Source organism: Rhinatrema bivittatum, chromosome 2 (assembly GCF_901001135.1).
Source record: "Rhinatrema bivittatum chromosome 2, aRhiBiv1.1, whole genome shotgun sequence".
Taxonomy (NCBI): Eukaryota; Metazoa; Chordata; class Amphibia; order Gymnophiona; family Rhinatrematidae; genus Rhinatrema; species Rhinatrema bivittatum.
In genome coordinates, this window is record NC_042616.1 from 572,103,328 (window position 1) to 572,123,329 (window position 20,002).

Here is a 20,002-nt window from a genome sequence, read left to right on the forward strand (position 1 = left end):
CAGCTCTCATCGATCCCTTCTGACTTCCCTTCTAGACAGCCCTTCAAGAAGGACTCTTAAGAAATCATTCTTCCGCCCAAGGAAGTACTATCCTCCTCCAACAAGGTCCCGAGTTACGAGGCCTTATCAAAAATCTCAGCCTCGCCAGCCCCGGAAGCAAAAGATACAAGCAGCTCCCCAGCCGGGGCCTGCTTCAGGTTTTTGACTTTCCCTTGGAGAGCAGCAGCCTGATCCCTCTGCCAGGCATACCATTGGGAGGTCGATTGTGCCACTTTCACGGCATGTGGCAATCAATCACTACCGATCAATGGGTGCTAACAATCATTGCTCAGGGTTACCACCTGAACTTTCTTGCTCTTCCACCGGAATCACCACCTCTACAAGTGTGGAGAGTAACCGACCACTCTGTCCTTCTGGAGCAGGAGGTTTCCCTTCTTCTCCAGTTAAGGGCAATAGAACCCGTTCCTCTTTCGCAAAAAGGCCTAGGGTTCTATTCCCGGTACTTTTTGATCCCCAAAAAATCCGGGGGGATTCGTCCAATTCTGGACCTAGGTGCCCTCAACAAGTACCTTCACCGGGAAAAGTTCAAGATGGTAACCTTGGGCTCGCTTCTACCTCTTCTACAAAGAGGAGACTGGCTCTGCTCTCTGGACCTCAAGGACGCATACACCCACATTGCGATAGCTCCAGCTCATCGCAAGTACCTCAGATTTTTAGTAGGCCCAAGGCACTAGCAATAGCGGGTGCTTCCATTCGGCCTAGCATCGGCACCACAAGTCTTTACCAAATGTCTCGTAGTTGTCGCAGCCTTTCTCAGGAAAGAAGGTGTTCACGTCTACCCCTATCTAGACGACTGGTTAATCAGGGCCCCAACCCAGCAAGCCGCTCTATCGTCCCTGGATTTGACCCTATACACTCTTAATTTCTCGTCAATTACGAGAAATCCTATTTAGTCCCATCTCAAACCTTGTCGTTCATTGGACCAGACTTGGACACCTTACAGGCAAAAGCCTTTCTACCTCAACAAAGAGTGCAAATCCTCGTGTCCCTCGCTCACCAGTTGCAGTCTCAGTATACAGCAACGGCTCGGCAATTCTTTGTCCTTCTCGGACACATGGCGTCCTCAGTCCATCTCACACCAATGGCCCGCCTGGCCATGAAAGTCATGCATTGGACTCTGAGATCACAATGGATTCAAGCGACTCAGCCTCTGTCAACCATTGTCCACATCACCGACGCACTCCGTCTGTCTCTCACCTGGTGGAAAGATCAGAACAATCTCCTCCAGGGACTGCCTTTTCTCCTACCAGATCCTCAACTCATTGTCACCACTGACGCTTCCAACCTCGGATGGGGAGCTCATGTGAACGATCTACAGTCACAAGGATTTTGGTCTCCAGAGGAAGCCAAACACCAGATAAATTTCCTGGAGCTTCGAGCAATGCGATATGCTCTCAGAGCTTTTCAGGATTGCCTATCAAATCATGTCATCCTGATTCAGACTGACAACCAGGTGGCCATGTGGTACATCAACAAGCAGGGAGGCACAGGCTCCTTCCTTCTGTGTCAGGAAGCTGCGCAGATTTGGGCGGAAGCGCTCTCCCACTCGATGTACCTCAGGGCCACCTATTTGCCAGGAGTGCACAATGTCTTAGCAGACAAACAGAGTCGTGTCTTCCAACCACGCGAATGGTCTCTCAATCCCTCGGTAGCGACCTCTCTCTTCCAGCAATGGGGTTATCCCCAAATAGACCTCTTTGCGTCCCCTCAGAACCACAAAGTGGACAACTGCTGCTCCCTCATTCGGAGCGAGTGCTCTCAGCCCAGAAATGCATTCTCCCTCTCGTGGGCAACCGGTCTGCTTTATGCATTCCCTCCACTTCTTCTTCTCTCGAAGATTCTCGTGAAGCTCTGTCAGGACAAGGGAACCATGATCCTGATAGCACCTCATTGGCCACGCCAAGTGTGGTTTCCCATACTCCAGGATCTCTCCATCCGCAGGCACATTCCTTTGGGAATGCACCCGCTTCTGATCACTCAGAACGACGGATGTCTACGCCATCCCAATATTCAGGCCTTGTCCCTGACGGCATGGATGTTGAAAGGTTAATCCTTCAACCACTTAACCTTTCAGATTCGGTTTCTCGTGTCCTGATTGCTTCACGGAAGCCTTCCACGAGAAAATCTTATTCCTATAAATGGAAAAGTTATACATCATGGTGTTCTTCGCAATCCCTTGATCCCTTTTCCTGTCCAATCCCAAGGTTTTTGGACTATCTCTAGCACTTATCGGAATCAGGTCTAAAGACCTCTTCCATCAGAATGCATGTCAGTGCGGTAGCCGCCTTCCATAAAGGTGTCGGGGATGTCCCTATATCGGTACAACCCCTCGTAACACGTTTTCTTAAAGGCTTGCTCCATATCAAGTCACCTTTACGTCCTCCGGCCCCTTCTCTCCCATCCTCCTTCACTCCCCTATCCCACCGCTTCCCTCCCCCATCTCACCCCCTCTTGTTCTTAACCCTTGTTCCAACTTCCATCCTCTCTTCTCCCTGCTCCAACCCCCCCCCCCCCTCCTTCATCTTGCTTTCTTCTCCATGTTCCCCCTTCTGGTCCCACACCCCTACCCATCTCCCACAAAAAAACCCCAAAAAACAGGCTTAGCAGCTGCAACATACCATATGTGGGCACCGCAGAGACATTTTACTTATTGGGGGGGGGGGGGGGGTTATGCAATATCAGCCCTCACTCCCCAGAGGAACAATGACTGGGGCCCAGCTTAGTCTAGGAGGAAATACATGGCTCTTTGAAGTGCTCTAGTGTGCATCGTCTGGCTTCTTGAGGTTATCATTCTAGCTTTTGTCTGCATATTTCTGTTTTTAATTTGTGATCAATTATTTTGTATTTGAGGGTCATTTTTCATGCATGACTAATGTGAGGTATTCTACTACCATGTAGTTTCTATGTAGGTATCTGTAGCACACTTGTTCATTGTGGTTTTCAAATAGGAAGTGTATCAGTGTTCTAGGGCCTGGTGTAATATTTGCAATGCTGGCTAATCATAGAATTGTTGCTTTTAGAGTCTTGTAAATTAATTCTACTGTTATGGCAGGTTTGCTACATACATGCTGAGTGGTTGTTTTTTTCACAATGTGCTTGATAGTGGAGAAAATCTGCATTTCTGTTACACAGATAACATCAGAATTTTTTTTTGTATGGTGAGGTATAGGGGAAAATATCCTATTCTGCCCCCATTGTTGGAGGACAATGTGTGTGTCGGGGGGGAATTCTGTGGACCCAGACTATATATTTATAGAACTGGTGGGACAGGATTTATATTGGGTTTGTCTTGCACATCCATTAGCAAGAATGAATCTTTTTAACCCAAGGTGCAGTGTGATCTTAACCTCTGAAACTTACTGATAATGTTCTTAACACTTGCATTGTGCCAGACAGCCTATTAAGGTGAGTGGGGAATTTTTTTCTCTTAGTCAGGTGAGTGGTACCCAAACAATTAATGTTTCAGTAACTTTAGGCCACATTTGCTTGGTCTTTTGCTATTTGATGTTCTTCCCTCGCTCCACACTCAGTACTGACATTTCTATTTGGTACTAAGTGACTATTAGTAATGCTGTTTTTTGTCACTTTCTCCTCTAGCACTATGTCTGTTTTTCTAGCATAGAGCATGTAATTGGTCTAGGACTTACTTTATCTTCTATGATTTATGCAAAGAATGTTTGTAAGATAGAATGGCACTAACTGTAAATGTAAAAAATGGGCGGAGTTGAAGGCAAAGCCAGCTTGCTACCTCCCCCCACCAACCCAAAAAGCATTCCGCTGCCCCTGCTGTAACGCCCCCCCCCCCCCCCCATTCTGCAGCGAAAGGAGAGTAGCAGCAGCGCATCAGGCTGCAACCTTTTCTGACGCTGCCTGGGCCTGACTGCAGCTTTCATTGCACTGAACATGGCCAGGGGGCAGAACAGGAGAGAAAGCATAGTGCTGATACTGCCCTCCTCCATGTCCTGCTGCCCATCTACAGCGGGGAAAGACTGAGGAGTACTCAGGAAGAGCGTGGAAAGAGGGGGTAACTATGTAAGTGAAAGGATGGGGGGACAGGCAAATGTGAGGAAGCAGGAGGCAATCAGAGGGTAGATAAAGGAGAGTGAATGAGGGGGGATCAGAGAGGGTGCATGAGGGATGGGGGGGAGGATGAAGAATGAATGAGGAGATTGAAGTGGAGGTGGGGTGTGGGGAGGAAGCAAGTTGATTGAAGGAGCTGGAATGAGGGCAACATGGGTGTGAAAGACGGTATCAGTATTGAGAAGTGCAAGTGAATCGTCCTTAGTCTTCTGCTCCTATCTCCCTTTTACCTGATCTAGGGTTCCTCTAACTCAACTCCCCTTCTTGATCCTCCCTTCACCAATTCTTCCCTTTCCCTCTGATCCGTGATTTCTTCCATCCTTCTACCAGAGATCCTTCTCTCCCCCTCCTTTCTAGTACCAGCAATGTCAACAACAGAACCAAATAAATTATCTGGACACAGCTCTGTCAGCAAAAGCATTTTATAAAGTAAAATAAAAATGTACATTAATGTGCATATACATCTAAAATATGCAAAGCTGCAGCATTTTGCAAAATTTGCTGCAAGAACTCAGAAGCACTGATGAAAAACTGTATTCCCTCTATCCTTATCAGAATTTGCTCCAACTCCTCTCTGCAAGGAGGATCATAGTTGGAGCTGAAAGGCTTTCTAGAATGGAGGGACTTAGGACTTTATTATTGTAGAATGTAGATCATTATTTTGCCCTTTAACTACCTCCACCTCTTTTGCCAGCTGGGCATCCGGGATGAGCATGCACCCTAGGGTGCTGAATTGCTGTTCCCAAGCAGGTTTCAGTTTGTGCTTGCTTTGGCACAATAAACATTCCTCCTGTAAGGGCAGAACTGTACATGCATGATGCCTGTCAGCATGCTAAGTGAGGGCTTTTATACTGCTTTACTTGTTATCTTTTATGCACTGTTCCTCCTTTGCATTGTAAGGTGATAGTTTACAGCCCTTTCTTCCTGTGTGAAGGTTAGTAGTGTAAGAATCACCTGATTTCAAGTAATGAGGGAGGAAAACTAATTCAAGAGCTATCCCAACCATGGATGATCACAAGAACTACCAATGATATCAAGCACACCAACCATCTTTAGTCAAAGAACTAGGGAGCTAGAGCTATTGCACAAGATATTTTTTTAGATAAAGTCCTCACTTTTTCCTCTGATGCTGTAGCTGAAAGGTGATAAGAATTTGCTACTTTTCACGCTACTTACTAAGGACATGTTATTGCTTGTTTATGCACCAAAACAAAAGTAAATTTGTAAATAGGGTCTACTGCGCCTGCCAAACATAGGACATTAAAAAGAGAGGCAATACAATGCTGGGTCTTTCAGAGGGGGCCATGGTCCAGTCCTAGCTTTGATCCCTGCCAGCAAGCCAGTTCTCCCCTCCCAGCAGTGTGATCTGGACTGATGCCTGTATTTTTGCCCTGTTCTTTCGAGACTCAGCCTGAGAATACAGGCACCTACATAACTCAAACCTGCAGTAAGCTAGGAGACTGTGCTTTTAAAAGTTGGTCAGGCCAGAGCCCTGGTGCCCTAGCTCCATTCCAGTTCTTATGCACACTATCACACAAGCTCAGACAAAATCAAGGAAGGCATTAGTAATGGAAAACATTGCAGTGGGTGACTTGAAGGATGCATGGCATGCCCTCCTCAGGGAGATGTTAAAGCTAAACAAGAGTGAGGAGAAAAAAAGCTCAAATGCCTGGGACAGGCACAGTGAATCCTTAGTTGCAAAAACAAGATGGGGAAGATGGAGCTACAGTGGTGCTCCAGGATCTAGAAAAATATAAGTACTGCAAGCCCCATCTTGTCTGCCATCAGATTCTAGGTGTAAAAAGTATATTTATATTTATTAAAGGGTAGTAAAGATATCCAGCAGCCTAGTTATGCATATATTAAACATTAAATTAAATGTCAAAATTAAGAAAGTCTTATGCTTCATGACAGTTGGATGTAGTTCTACATCTGCTTCTCTGGTGGAACAAGGGGGATAAAGCAAAATTGCTTACCTTGTAATAGGTGTTATCCCAGGACAGCAGGATGTAGTCCTCACATATGGGTGATGTCATGAACGGAGCCCTAGTGCAGGAAAACTGTCAAAGTTTCTAGAAACTTTTGACTGGCCCCTTGAAGCCACTGAGCATGCCCAGCATGCTATGATATTCTCTGCCACAGGTGTCTCTCTTCAGTCTTGTATGTAGCAAATGCGGTAGCAAAAATAAAATAATAATAAAGGTATGAGACCCAACTCCGCGGGGAGGCGGGTGGGTTCTGTGAGGACTACATCCTGCTGTCCTGGGATAACACCTATTACAAGGTAAGCAATTTTGCTTTATCCCAGGACAAGCAGGATGCTAGTCCTCACATATGGGTGATTAGCAAGCTAGAGGCTGAGTCATTTTGTATTGAAGCAACAGTGAAGTATTGTTGTGGAAATGAATCAGCCGAAGATCACAGCAGGTTGGATGTAGAAGGAGTTGGGTTTAAACTGGAAACAAGTTCTTTGACAGATTGTCCGTAGGTTGAATCTTGTCGTCCCTCTTTATCTAGGCAGTAATGAGCTGCAAAGGTGTGAAGAGAACTCCATGTTGCTGCTTTACATATGTCAAGGATTGGCACTGAACGATAGTGTGCTACTGAGGTTGACATTGCTCTGACTGCATGTGCCGTTACTTGCCCTTGTAGAGAAAGGCCTGCTTGTTTATAACAAAACTGTATGCAATCTGCTAGCCAGTTTGATAAAGTCTGTTTACCCACAGCTTTACCAGGTTTGTTTGGATCATAAGAAACAAAAAGTTGTTTAGATTTCCTGTGGACTGCTGTGCGATTTATGTAGAAAGACAATGCACGTTTGCAGTCCAAGGTGTGTAAGGCCCTTTCTCCTTGATGAGAATGAGGTCTTGGAAAGAATGTGGGTAAGACTATGGATTGATTCAAGTGGAATTCCGTAACTACCTTGGGAAGGAATTTTGGATGTGTTCGGAGAACCACTCTGTCATGTAAAAACCTAGTGTAAGGTTCATATGTGACCAGTGCTTGTAACTCACTAACCCTTCTAGCTGATGTAATGGTTATGAGGAAGATAGTTTTCCATGTGAGAAATTTAAGATCACAAGAATCTATGGGTTCGAAAGGTGAACGCATGAGTCTTGTTAAAACCAAGTTCAGGTCCCATGATGTGACTGGAGGCCGAATTGGTGGTTTAAGTTGAGTTAAACCTCTCATGAACCTGGTGATAAGAGGTTGTGTAGATATTGGTGCATCTCCTATTTTGTTATGGTAAGCAGAGATTGCACTTAAGTGAACTCTTACAGATGAAGTCTGGAGACCAGATTCTGAAAGATGGTATAAATAGTCTAGAAAAGTTGTGGGGCAAGTGAAAGGATCAATAGTCTTTTGCCTGCACCACAGGGTGAATCTCTTCCATTTGGAAGAGTAATTCTTTCGTGTGGAAGGCTTACGTGAAGCTATAAGCACTTGAGATATATTGGATGAAAGATTGAGTGGTTGTAAGATCAAGCTTTCAACATCCATGCTGTTAGGGCTAGGGATTGGAGGTTGGGATGGCGCAATCGGCCCTGATCCTGAGTTATGAGAGTGGGGGCTACTCCGACGAATGGGATCCCTGACTGAGAGGTCTAGAAGTGTGGGAAACCAGACTTGTCGAGGCCAATAAGGGGCTATGAGTATCATGGACCCTTTGTCTTATTGTAGCTTCACTAGAGTTTTGGTTATGAGTAGAATCGGAGGATACGCGTAAAGTAGGCCTGAGTTCCAAGGGCGAGCAAAGGCGTCCTTGGCTGGTTGGTTCTTCTGTTGGTGTAGGAAACAGAAGGTTTGCACTTTGTAATTCAGAGGTGATGCAAAGAGGTCCACTGTTGGTTGACCCCAACTTTGAAATATTCTGGATGCTACTGCAGGATCCAGGGACCACTCGTGTGGTTGGAATTGACGACTGAGTCTGTCCGCCACTACATTGTGAATGCCTGCTAGATATGTGGCCCTGAGAAACATTGAGTGGCTCAGGGCCCAGTCCCAAATCTGTGCAGCTTCTTGACAAAGGAGATACAAGCCCGTACCTCCCTGTTTGTTGATGTACCACATGGCCACTGTGTTGTCCGTTTGGATTAGAACAGTCTTGTGTGAAAGGCAGTCCTTGAACGCATAGAGCGCATAGCGTATTGTTCGAAGCTCCAAGAAATTGATTTGAAATGTTGCTTCGAGTCTTGTCCAAGTTCCTTGGGTTTGGAGGTTTTCTATGTGAGCTCCCCAACCCAAGGTGGATGCATCTGTAGTTAAAGTTATTTGTGGAACTGGTTGTTGGAAGGGTAGGCCTCTGCGCAAATTGTCCTTGTTTACCCACCATAGTAGAGAGGAACGAAGCTGGTGGGTGACTTGAATCGGAGAATGCAGGAGTTGAAGGGCTTGGATCCATTGAAATCTCAGAGTCCATTGGGTGATTCTCATGGCAAGTCGTGCCATAGGAGTGACGTGTACTGTATAGGCCATGTGGCCTAGTAAAGTAAGAAGTTGAAGAGCTGTTACTTGTCTTTTGGAATGTATGGAACTTGCCATAAGGGAAAGTGTTTCTGCCCGATCTTCGGGAAGAAAAGCCCTTGAGATTGTGGTGTTCAACTCTGCTCCTATGAATTGGAGTAGTGGAGATGGAGTGAGATGGGATTTTTGATAATTGATGAGAAAACCCATAGAGTGAAGCAGATTGATTGTCTGATTGAGGGAAGTTAGAGCTCCTTGTTGAGACTGACTTCTTATGAGCCAGTCGTCCAGATATGGAAAGACATGGACCTGTTGTTTGTGCAGATGCGCAGCTATAACTGCGAGACATTTTGTGAATACTCTTGGGGCAGAGGTTAGTCCAAAAGGTAGAACCTTGTATTGGTAATGTTGATGATGCACCATGAAGCACAGATATTTGCGGTGAGGTGGAAAAATTGGAATGTGAGCATAAGCATCTTGAAGGTCCAGAGAACAAAGCCAGTTGCCTTTTTGAAGAAGTGGAAGTATGGTACCCAGAGAAATCATTCTGAATTTCTCTTTTCTTAGAAATTTGTTGAGATTTCTGAGGTCTAGGATAGGACGAAGGCCTCCCGTCTTCTTTGGGATGAGGAAGTAGCGGGAATAGAACCCTCTGCCCCCCTGACAGCGAGGCACTAATTGTATAGCTCTTGCTTTCAGAAGGGTGGATAGTTCTGTTTGCAAAGTGGGAAGTTGAGATTCTGTTTGTGGAAAGAATCTTGGAAGAGTTTGTGGAGGAAGTGATAGGAAGTTCAGTTTGTACCCTCGAGATATTATAGAGTACCCACTGATCCGATGTGATGGCTTGCCAATGTTCCTGAAAGAAAATTACTCTTCCTCCCACTGGTAGGTCTGATCGAGGATTTTGGTGACTTGGCCTGTTCTCTGGATTGAGTTTCAAAAACCTGTTGCCGGTGCTGTTTGTGGAGGCGGCTGTGGTCTGGTTGTTCTAGGCTGTCTGGCCTGAGAGCGTTGAAGTGGTCTGGTAGATCTTCCTGGTCTGTAATAGGGTCGTCTAGTATCCCTTCGAGGGAATCGACTAGGAGGCTGAGAGGCAGTATCTTGTGATGTTTGAGATAGCTGACGAAGGGTTTCAGAATGGTCCTTTAGCTGCTGGACTGCTTCCTGGACTTTGTCCCCAAACAAATTGTCTCCTTGGCATGGTAGATCGACTAATTTGTCTTGTACGTCAGACCTGAGGTCTGAGGCCTTTAACCATCCCCATCTTCTTGCAGAAATTGCAGTAGCTGCTGCCCTGGAAGATGTCTCGAAATTGACATACACTGCCCTCACCTCATGTTTCCCAGCCTCCAATCCTTTATTGATGATAGACTGTGCTTGCTCTTGTAATTGAGAAGGGAAAGAGGTGATAAGCTCTTCCATTTGTTTCCACATATTTCTTTGATATTGCGTAATATATAATTGATACGCAGAAATTCTGGAATTGAGCATTGCACTCTGATACATTTTCCGGCTTAAGGCATCGAGAAAACAATGGTCTTTCCCTGGTGGATTGGAGGAGTGTGGGCGGACTCTTTTAGATTTTTTTTTTCTGAGCAGATTCTACCACAACAGATTGATGTGGTAGTTGCTGTTTTTGGTAGCCTGGGGCTGACTGTACCAAATAGGTAGAGTCTATTCTTTTGTTTACTGCAGACACTGAAGATGGATGTTCCCATATTCTACCCTGAACATCTAAGAGGACCTCATGTATTGGGACAGCCAAGACTTGCTTAGGTGGGTCCACGAACTGTAACACCTCTAGTGTCTGTTGTCTTGTGTCTTGCTCAGCTGATAGTTTAAATGGAATAGAGTCTGCCATATCCTGAATAAATGAAGAAAAAGAAAGATCTTCAGGGGGAGATCTTTTCCTGGGATCCGGAGGGGATGGATCTGAAAGAAAATCCTCTGAGGAATCAGTTTGTTGATCATGCCATGAATCCTCTGGGTCTTCTCTGTAAGGATACCTTGTAGTTGACTTGGTAGGGTGGTGAAGGCCTGAAGGGCCTGGCTGGGAATCATAGATGGGAAAACCCCGAGAAGTGTCCTGGGGCTTTGAGGGTGGTAAAGTATTGATGACTTTTTGGTATTTTTCCAAAAGTTGTCGATAAAAATCTAAATTTTGATGTTCTTGATCAGGAGGCCTCGATGGCATCGAGGGTTCAATTGCCGGCATCGATGGAATCATCGGATGAGGCGTCCGAGACGGCGTCGATGATGTCGATGGTGCAGTCAGAGAGTGGCATCGAGGAAGTCGACGGTATTTGAGTGTAGATGGACGTAGACATAATTCTCGGTGTTCGAGAACTGTCATCGATGACATCGGCATCTGTGAACCCACCGGCATCGGTATCTCTACCGGCATCGATGCTGGTTGCATCGGCATCGGCGGTATCGCCGGGAAAACTTGTTCCTTGAACGCCTGAAGTACCGCTTGTCTGATTAATTCTGACAATTCTGGCTGTACAGCTGCTGGTAATAACGCAGGTGTAAGCGGTGGCGGTGGCTGTGGCTGTGAAGTTATGTCCTGTGAAGGAACATGTGGCAGCAGTGCCATTGATAGAGTAGGCTCAGGCGGCAATGCGACCGATGTATCTTGAGTACGTGGTCGTTTTGTCATCGGTTCCTCTGGGGATGTCGAGGTCGATGCTTCCGGGTGTCGATGACAATGTCTATGTTTGGCTTTCGAATGCTCAGCCGACTTAGTCGATGCAACGGACGATGACGGGGACGGTTGATCTCCGGATTCTTGCAGTCGAGATTTTTTGACTAAGAGGCGTTTAGTCGTTCCGGCCGGAGACAACTTTGATGATTTAGACGGGGAAGGCATCAATTGTAAATGGAATAGGTGTTCCATTTTTTCTTGACAAGATTTTCGAGTTTTCGCCAACATTTCACCACACTTATCACAGGTACTGATATTGTGGTTTTCGCCAAGACACAATACACATTCTAAATGTGGATCCGTAATCGACATCGTTTTACTGCAAATGGTACATTTTTTTAACCCGGTCGCCATTTTAAGCCGACAGCCGTCGACTGTGATGGGATTTTGTGAGAGAAAATTATCCAAAATTAGAATTTGAGAGGTTCTCACCGGCCGGTGTTAAGAAAACCTCTAAGAGATAAATGTGAGAGAGAATATCAAATAAGGTTTATTTTCAAGTAATACAACTAACGGCTCCTGACCCGTGATGCTACTAGCAGCGTGGAAAACGGAAGACTGAAGAGAGACACCTGTGGCAGAGAATGTCATAGCATGCTGGGCATGCTCAGTGGCCTTAAGGGGCCAGTCAAAAGTTTCTAGAAACTTTGACAGAAAGTTTTCCCGCACTAGGGCTCCGTTCATGACGTCACCCATATGTGAGGACTAGATTCCTGCTTGTCCTTGGATAAAGTACTTTTGCATTGGTACTATACCCCACATTGCCTATACAAAATGTATCTACCTCTGCCAGCTCAGCATTGGAGAAACAGTGGAGCCTGGAGCCCAGAGCCCCTTTTCACATTTTGTGGTCTTGACCTCACACTGAAAATTTCTGGAACTAAATTGTTAACTTGGCTGAAGCTATTGTGGGATGTATAGTTCCAAAAGATCCTAAGCTAATTCTTCTCAATATCCCATTATTAAATGCATTAGCTGACAAGTGTGTGATTGCGGCCCAGAGGAGAAAGCCTGGACTACCACAGATTAGTGGAATGTAGCAATGATTATGATCAGTGCATTATAGGGAAATATTCACATTTGAGACATCATACTGTACCAAGATTTCAGGCAATATGGAATCCTTTTCAGGTGTGGTTAGAGAAGTAGGACTGTCTGTGAACCTTAGTGGACAGATTGTGCTTGTTGCAAGGATGTTACTGCTCGCAGACAACAGATTTCTTATGAGGTGCAGAGGTTGAGGTGTATTAGGATGATGGTAGAAAAGGGGGGGGAAGGTAGGGTTGATAAATGACAAACTATGGGTATTCACAATTTGAGTGTAAAATCACTAAAATAAAAAAAAAAATATGAATGTGATAACAGTATTGGTAAAGATACAAAAATTCAGAAGCAGTAGAGCTCAGAAGGATCTGACAAGTCCCATGCTTGAGAAAAAGGAAAGCTTGTGATGAACATGTAAAGAATTGGTGTGAACCTGCCTTATCTATTTAAAGTCTGGGAAACTTGGTGCAAACTGCCACCGGTTTCAAATAGCATTTTAGTCTTCCAAAAAATCCATTCATAGATGCCAGCTCCATGGGTGCTCAAGCACCCATTCTTGAACAAAGTTTTGTGTGGCGGTGAGGGATAATCGGTATTGTTTAAAAAAAAAAAAAAAAAAATTAGGAGTGCTAAAGTTGGCTCCTATGGTCATGTTTTATCAGGCATAAATGTAAAACCCAAAACTTACACTGGTGACAATTTGTAGGGTGGATTTGCCCACAGAGAGGCCAAGGTGAATAATGATTTGGGAAGGCTAGCAAATAAAACTAGCAGCTGGTTAAAGAAGGAGCAGAAGCTGCACAGGAGCCCAACTGGGCAAGAAACATAGGATGAAAGTTGGGTTCCTCCACATCCATTATGCAGTCTGCTCCAGTGGGAATTGAAACTGCTCTCTGAAAAGGGACAGGGGTAATACCCATCCCTTAAAGAAAGTAAGGATATTATAGTTTGCAGGTTTGGGTCATGCTCTATAGCCAAGAAGCCAAAAATCCATCCTTCGCTGTCAGATTCCAGCCTGCCATACTGGCATACTTTCCCCAACACTTATTCACCCCTCAAGGGAATTAAGAGAACAAACCCCACCCCCCTTACAAAAAAATGAAATGCTCACCCCCAAAAGTAGCTGACCTTGTCTATATACACATCATGCCTTCCTTACTCAGGCAGGCTCAACTACGCAAAACAAGCTATTTACACTACAAAGAGCACTTTTATTTACATTTTTAAAAGGCCTCAGTACAATTTATATGGTGGTTTGGCTCTAGGCAAGTGAGTGAACCATTACAAAACAAAGACACCATGAGATCCAACTGTTTTCCAATATAAAGAATCTTCTTAGATGTTTTAAAGCAAGACACTGGTATGAACATGATGTAAGCACCCCCTCCCTTTCACAGGGGAGAATGTGGCAGATTGCCTCCGCTGTAACAGTAGTACTGGGACTCTACGTATAGGTGCCTTAACACACCATGCATCTTCTTTTAGCATAGCCTCACGCAGGGTAACAAGGAGCATTGTGCTTATTTATGGAACCACTGCTACCTGTGCCAGCAGAAAGGCAGTTCACTACCTGTACAACCTAGAAACATTTGCTCCATTTAGATCTCTAAAATATTCTTGTTGTACACACACTAGTTTTCTCTGCTTTTACAAGATAAAGATCAGGCCAGCCTGATCTTATTCAAAATGTTACCAATTCACTATTTTCACTGAAAAAACCAGCATCAACAGGGAGAAAACTGATATGTTTAGTATTTATGGATGTGCTATTATACCTTTTGAGGGAGCAGGTTATAAGTAATTTTAAATAAATAAATCTCAAACTTAAAAATGAAATTATTGAAAATTTAAAAAATATAGATCTCATCTGATCTTGTAATGATACATTTTTCAATCAAAGCCTCTTTTCTAGCTAGCACTCAAATATAAAGTGGCCTGTAATCAGGATCCTGAACTGTTATCAAAACACTTGGAGGTGCCTTACTGTTTTGCCCAGATTGGCACTTTATGGGGCAAAGAACAGCCCTGTACAAGCTGGCTGGAAGTCCTCTGACTTTACCCCAAGTGCATCCATTGTGGGATTTTTATTTTTTTTTAATTATGTTAAAGATATGCTTTATAGCAAGGTTTTATGGTATCCTCCAATGGCTGGGGAAGCCTTCTCAAAAAAAAAAAAAAAAAAAAAGCACCAGCTTGAAAATGTTAAATCACACGCAGGTGCTATTTTTAAACAGTTTGTCATACTGGGGCAGGAAATGAGGACACAAGCCTTCCCCAGCAAATCAGTGCTGCCTGAGTAGAGGCAGGCTTTGTTCTTTTAGCAGAAAAATTAACATCTTAGGCCAAACACAGCGCTCTTCCTTTACATGTGGCAGAAACTACAGCAGCGTGCATTTAGTATCCAACCTTTTACAGCTCACACTATCTCGCACTAGACCAGCCTATGAATAAGCCCTAGAAGTGTTATGAGCTTTGGCAATGTAATCAAATATTACTTTGTGCACATTCGTCCCAATTCCAGTTTTCATGCCTGGCACTGTAGGCATTTCCCTGACCCCATAAGACTTACAACCAAAGGGTAAATTTACTAAACTGTGATAAGCATTTAACATGCAAAAAACAGCATTAATCACACAATATAATGCTGTTTAACATGGTGATATTGTATGATATAGGAAATACTGCACAGAATTGCCCCTAAAAACACACATTTAAATGAGCTGCTTTGCATGCATAAACTGCAAATGCATGCAAGGCAGCTTCTACATACCTAATGCAAATAAAACAGTTTGCCTTACAAAGAAAAAAAAAATTGCAAGCTGCATTATTTTCCAGAAAGTTACCTACAACTCAGACAGTGTAGCTAGTTTTCTCCAAGAATCTAATATTTGTATGAGACAACAGCACAAAGTCTGTAACATCCTCTACGACACAGTGCTAGCCAGGAGAATGATAAACTACTTTAATGTCAAGTAACAGAAGTCACCATTCATATGGTAGGCAAATCAACATGACCAAGTCAAAACTTCCTTCTATGTCCTCTTACATTTCACTGTAATAAACATCCATGCCTGATGCTTGTCATAGGAACAATGCTGACAGTCAGAAGAAAGATGTGCCAGCTCCAGCACATCGCTACAGGACAAGCAATGCCCTAATCAGTAATGTGTTAGTACAGACTGCCTTCTTTTTGCTTTATACTAGGCTGCAAAATGGACAAGAGTTAATGCACCTTCTTGGAAGGGATATACATCTCCACTGCAGTAGCTCTTTAAAGAACACAAATAGACTAATAATAACCAATGCTAAACCTTACAAATAAGTTAATAGAAAAAATATTCTACTCCTTAAAACCATAAAAAAAGCTGATAAATTATAATAGTTAACAACATTAAATAAAACTAATGTAAACAAGAATATCCAGATTTTAACCAAAAGACCTTGTTCCATTACACCTTTGGATGGAATTTTTTTTTAAAACAAAACACCACACACAACCCTTCCCCAAACAACTTCTTCCAAAGGTTTACTCCTAAGATCTGCATATGCCAGGCCTGAAATATTCATCTTTCTGTAAGAGCTTGACAGGTCAGAGTTATGGCTGGTGTCATATTTAGCACATTTCTGTTGGAAGTGCCAACTGTTGATGCTATGCCCAACTTCACTACCTATCAGCCCAATTCTATGAGTGAGTTCTTCCATTAAGACAGAGCCAACCCTGTGTGAGGTCAGTACTGCTCCTTAATGCACAGCTTAGAAAGCAGAAGTACACAGAGCTTCCACCCAATGCTACAGCACTCAAGACTAATTAACTCTACTCCATTCACAAGGCACAATCTCTGAAAAATGTGGTTGTAGTGCAAAAGGGAACCACTGCAGTGTTTAAAGGAGGTGATGCACGTTTACCAAAAGTTAATTGAAAAAAAATTCTCTTTAAAATAGTGTGATCTCGGTTTTAGCAGCGTAGGGTCCATCAAAACAATGTTGAACTTTTCCTCAAACAATGCTGAACTTTTCCTCAAAGTTAGTTCCAAAAACACGTCTTTGACTTGGACATTCTCTTCATAAAAATAGTTTTTTGTACGACGATACAACTGCTGGCCCAGTGCTGAAAAGCTCTTTTGGTTTTTCATTAAACAGCACATGAGCTGAAGATTTCATGCGGTGCAGATGTCCCTGGTCCTTGCAGGCACCAGTCTTCTGTGGACATGGCCATCACTGAGGATGTCAGGCTCGGGCACGTCCGTGCTGCTAGCTCCTCCATCTCACCATTCAGTCTGTTGATCACCCATTCCATGGCCTCTCGACCCTACCACAGAAAAAATGGTTTAAAAAAAAACACAAAATTAATACACCTAGAACAAATGAGACTTCAGTTCCTGAAATCTGGAAATTTTGCCTTCTGTCAGACATCAAAAAACCATTTTAAAGTCACTCTAATAAACTTGTGAAAGCCTCTTCTGCATCGCCTGGTTGAATATTGTACCCATAGCAGAAATCAATATTTTGGAAGAAAAAAATAAAATTCATGTTAGAACTGATAATATGCACTCTAATGGGGAGCTCTTTGGGAAAAGCTGAATTGCTTCTTTCACAGGTAACACTGCAGCCACTCAGTCAAAACGTAAACAGGAAGCCATCCGTGGTACAACTATCCCATCCTTGTACTCAACAGCCCCTAATCGTGTGCAGAAAGCGGGTGCTGAACAGTCAGCCCCTGCTTTCTCAGGGCACCATGCAATATTTAAATCAGGGGTCACGTTAGCAAGGAGGCGCTAGGACCGCTTGTGCACCCCTAGCGCCTCCTTGCTAACAAGAACCTGATCTGCCTCTGCCAGTTAGGAAGACAGACACACAGCCAGGGGGTTCAGGAAACGGACGCTTTTCAGTTGAGCAGCCATTTCCGGCACCTGACTGCTGGTGGGTTTGTTGTTTTTTTTTTAATTTAAATTAATTTCATTTTTCCTCCTACTTAATAGAAGTAGGAGGCAGGGCAGAAAGCAGTTTTTTCTGCTGTTCTGTACTAGTTTAAGGAGAGCTCAGCAATTAATGCCTGCTCTGGGCAGGTGTTAATTTCTGATTGAAAAAATGTGTGTCCTGCATACCCATTTCTCTAGCATTGGGAGGGAATAGCTAATAGGTTCATTCACATGCATTTGCATGTGATGAGCGCTATTAGTTTCACTCCACATTTGATGTGCTATTATTAGTTAGTGCCTCTATACCCTGTGTCCAACTGTGGGTTAACAGTGCTCTCGGCTGAGCACACTGTATTGCATCAGCCCCAGTGTAAGCCAGAAAAGGAGCAACGCCTCTTCCACCCACAACTACAGACTAGAAAGCTATCACTATAATGTGACAAGGATGGCTTACATCAGCTCTCTCCCTTTCCTTCAAAGGGCACAAAAACATGAGGACAGGGACCAAAAGTACATCCCCTCCTTCAAGTTCCCAGCTCTTCCTAAGGGTGGAGACTACTGGCAAGACAGGCACAGCCCTCCGCAGCAATTTTAGTTTGCAAGGATCTCTTTTAGGGGTCTATTAAAATTTTCAGGTTCCCCTTTTCCTTTCAGGGGAAATAAGAACACATCAGAAGTGCCATGCTCGGTCAGCCCAAGGTCAATCGAGGCCAGCATCCTATCTCCAACAGTGGCCAGTCCAGGTCACAAGCAGATCCCCAATAGTTGAATTATTTCTTGTATCACACTCTCCTGGATAAGCACTGGCTTTCCAAAGTCTATCCGGCTAATAACTCTTTATGGTCTTTTCTTTCAGAAATTGTTCAATCCTCTTTTAAACCTCACTGTGCCAGTTGCCTTGACCACATCTCCAGCACCAGATTCCATGGCTTGATTGTATGCTAAAGTGAAAAAATACTTCCTATTATTTGTTTTAAATCTTCCAGTTGCTAGTTTCATGGAGGGTCCCCTGGTCCTAGTGTTGTTTGAAAGGATAAATAACCAGTCCCATCCCACTCATGATTTTATAAATTTCAATCATATCCCCTCTCACTTTTCCAAGTCGGTTTAGCCTCTATCCCCCTAAGGGAGATTTTCCATCCCCTTTATCATTTTTGTCATCCTTCTCTGTACCTTTTCTATGCCTTTTTTAAGAAGGGGCAACCGAAACAACCTTACATAACCGTAACATGTTAAATTATTTTGCTAGCCCGGGGCAGAAACAGCCTCAAGACCACCTGCTAGAGTATACCCAGCTCAGAGAATCTGAGATAAATTTAAGCAGTAAGCAAAAAAAAAAAAAAAAACCACCCCCCCCCCCCCCCCTTTAAGCACTAGTACTAACCACTCAAAGCAGACAGACTAATGCCTGACTTGTGTGAGAGGGTTTTGTTTGTTTATTTATTTTTTAGAGAGAGGGAAGATGGTAGACCATAGTCAATTAGGGCTACTGCTTATTCTCAGTCCTAGCTCCCTCCCATTATATCACATCGCACCTAGTCAGTGCGGCATGCTGAGGAAGGGACAACAACGTTAAAAAACCCTGGACATCCACATAAGCAGCAAAATGAGCTTGGTGGTTAAACAGATTAAGCCAATACTCCACTAACAGAGCAAGAGGTAGCACACAGAAGAGCAGAGCCATTTTTTTAAATGCAATTATAATTTGATTAGTTAAAATGAGGTCTGACAGAACAGGCATTTTCCAGAAACACAAAGCTAATTTTTTTGGGGGGAAAAAATATAAAATAAAAAAAAAAGTGGCAAAGTAGAGCTATCACTTCACAGAGGCAAACATGTATGCATGCAGTCTCCTTATCAAGCTCAGACAATAACACCATCAACACATCACCACACTTTTTGGAGTCTCTGTGCTTCAACTCTCAACACAGTAACAGCATCAAGCTGAAAAAGACTGTAGGTGAGGGAAGCAGTCTACAGAACAGAGTATATCGTAGGGAGCAGGTGCCATGGAGAGCGAAGCCCAAGCATCTATAAGTGCAGCTGAATCTCAAGACACAAGGACATCCTTACATTACAGCAAGCTCTCTTTAAACTGAAATCCAGTACTGTGAGTGGTTGGATTTGATAACCAACCCACCCCTCCCACAACACTAGGGGATTTCCTGATGAGGACTCTCCTGGCTTTCATCGAACCTGCTCCATGTCAAACCTAAAGGAATAATCAACACCGAGGAAAACAAGCAGGTGTCTAGCTCTAACCTTGAATTATGCTTAAAAAAAAAAAAAACAAAAACAAAATGCTTCTCTGACTTGAATGCTGTGCAGGTGTGTACATGCATTATGAGCTGCACCTTGTCACCATGCTGAGGAGGTACATGGCCTCTCACTGCTGCTTTACAGACATGAACTCTACACTGCAGCACTGCATCCCTCTACTGCGGGTGGAAGCTTGCACCTGAATTTTAAGCCCTATCATACAGAAAGGCTCCCTGGAACATTTCTTTCCACGGATCCTGAAACCATCATGTTTTATCAGAGGTGGAGAGTGGAAATCATACACGCGTACCGCGTTCACCTACAGCGCCAACTTTTTCATCAAGGGGTTTAAGGGAAAGCAAGGCGAGTCTGGGTGAAGTTTTATAGGACGTTGAAAAATGTAGAGGAAATAGCAAAAGGCTGCTGCACACCATGGCACCTGCCTTGTATCGTTACTCTATATCCTCTCGAG

The 20,002-nt window shown here is 43.9% G+C and overlaps 1 protein-coding gene across 4 annotated transcripts in view; it reads right to left on the reverse strand.

Moving 5' to 3' along the window:
* Positions 1-14,987: 14,987 nt before the first annotated feature.
* Positions 14,988-20,002, reverse strand: part of PRELID3A (PRELI domain containing 3A) — a 59,881-nt gene continuing 54,866 nt past the window's right edge. For all 4 annotated transcript variants that reach the window (XM_029590964.1, XM_029590963.1, XM_029590965.1 and 1 more), the window contains exon 6: positions 14,988-16,661. In XM_029590964.1, coding sequence (XP_029446824.1) covers positions 16,485-16,661 — 177 coding nt within the window. In that variant the 3' untranslated portion in view covers positions 14,988-16,484. The remainder of the gene's footprint in view (positions 16,662-20,002) is intronic.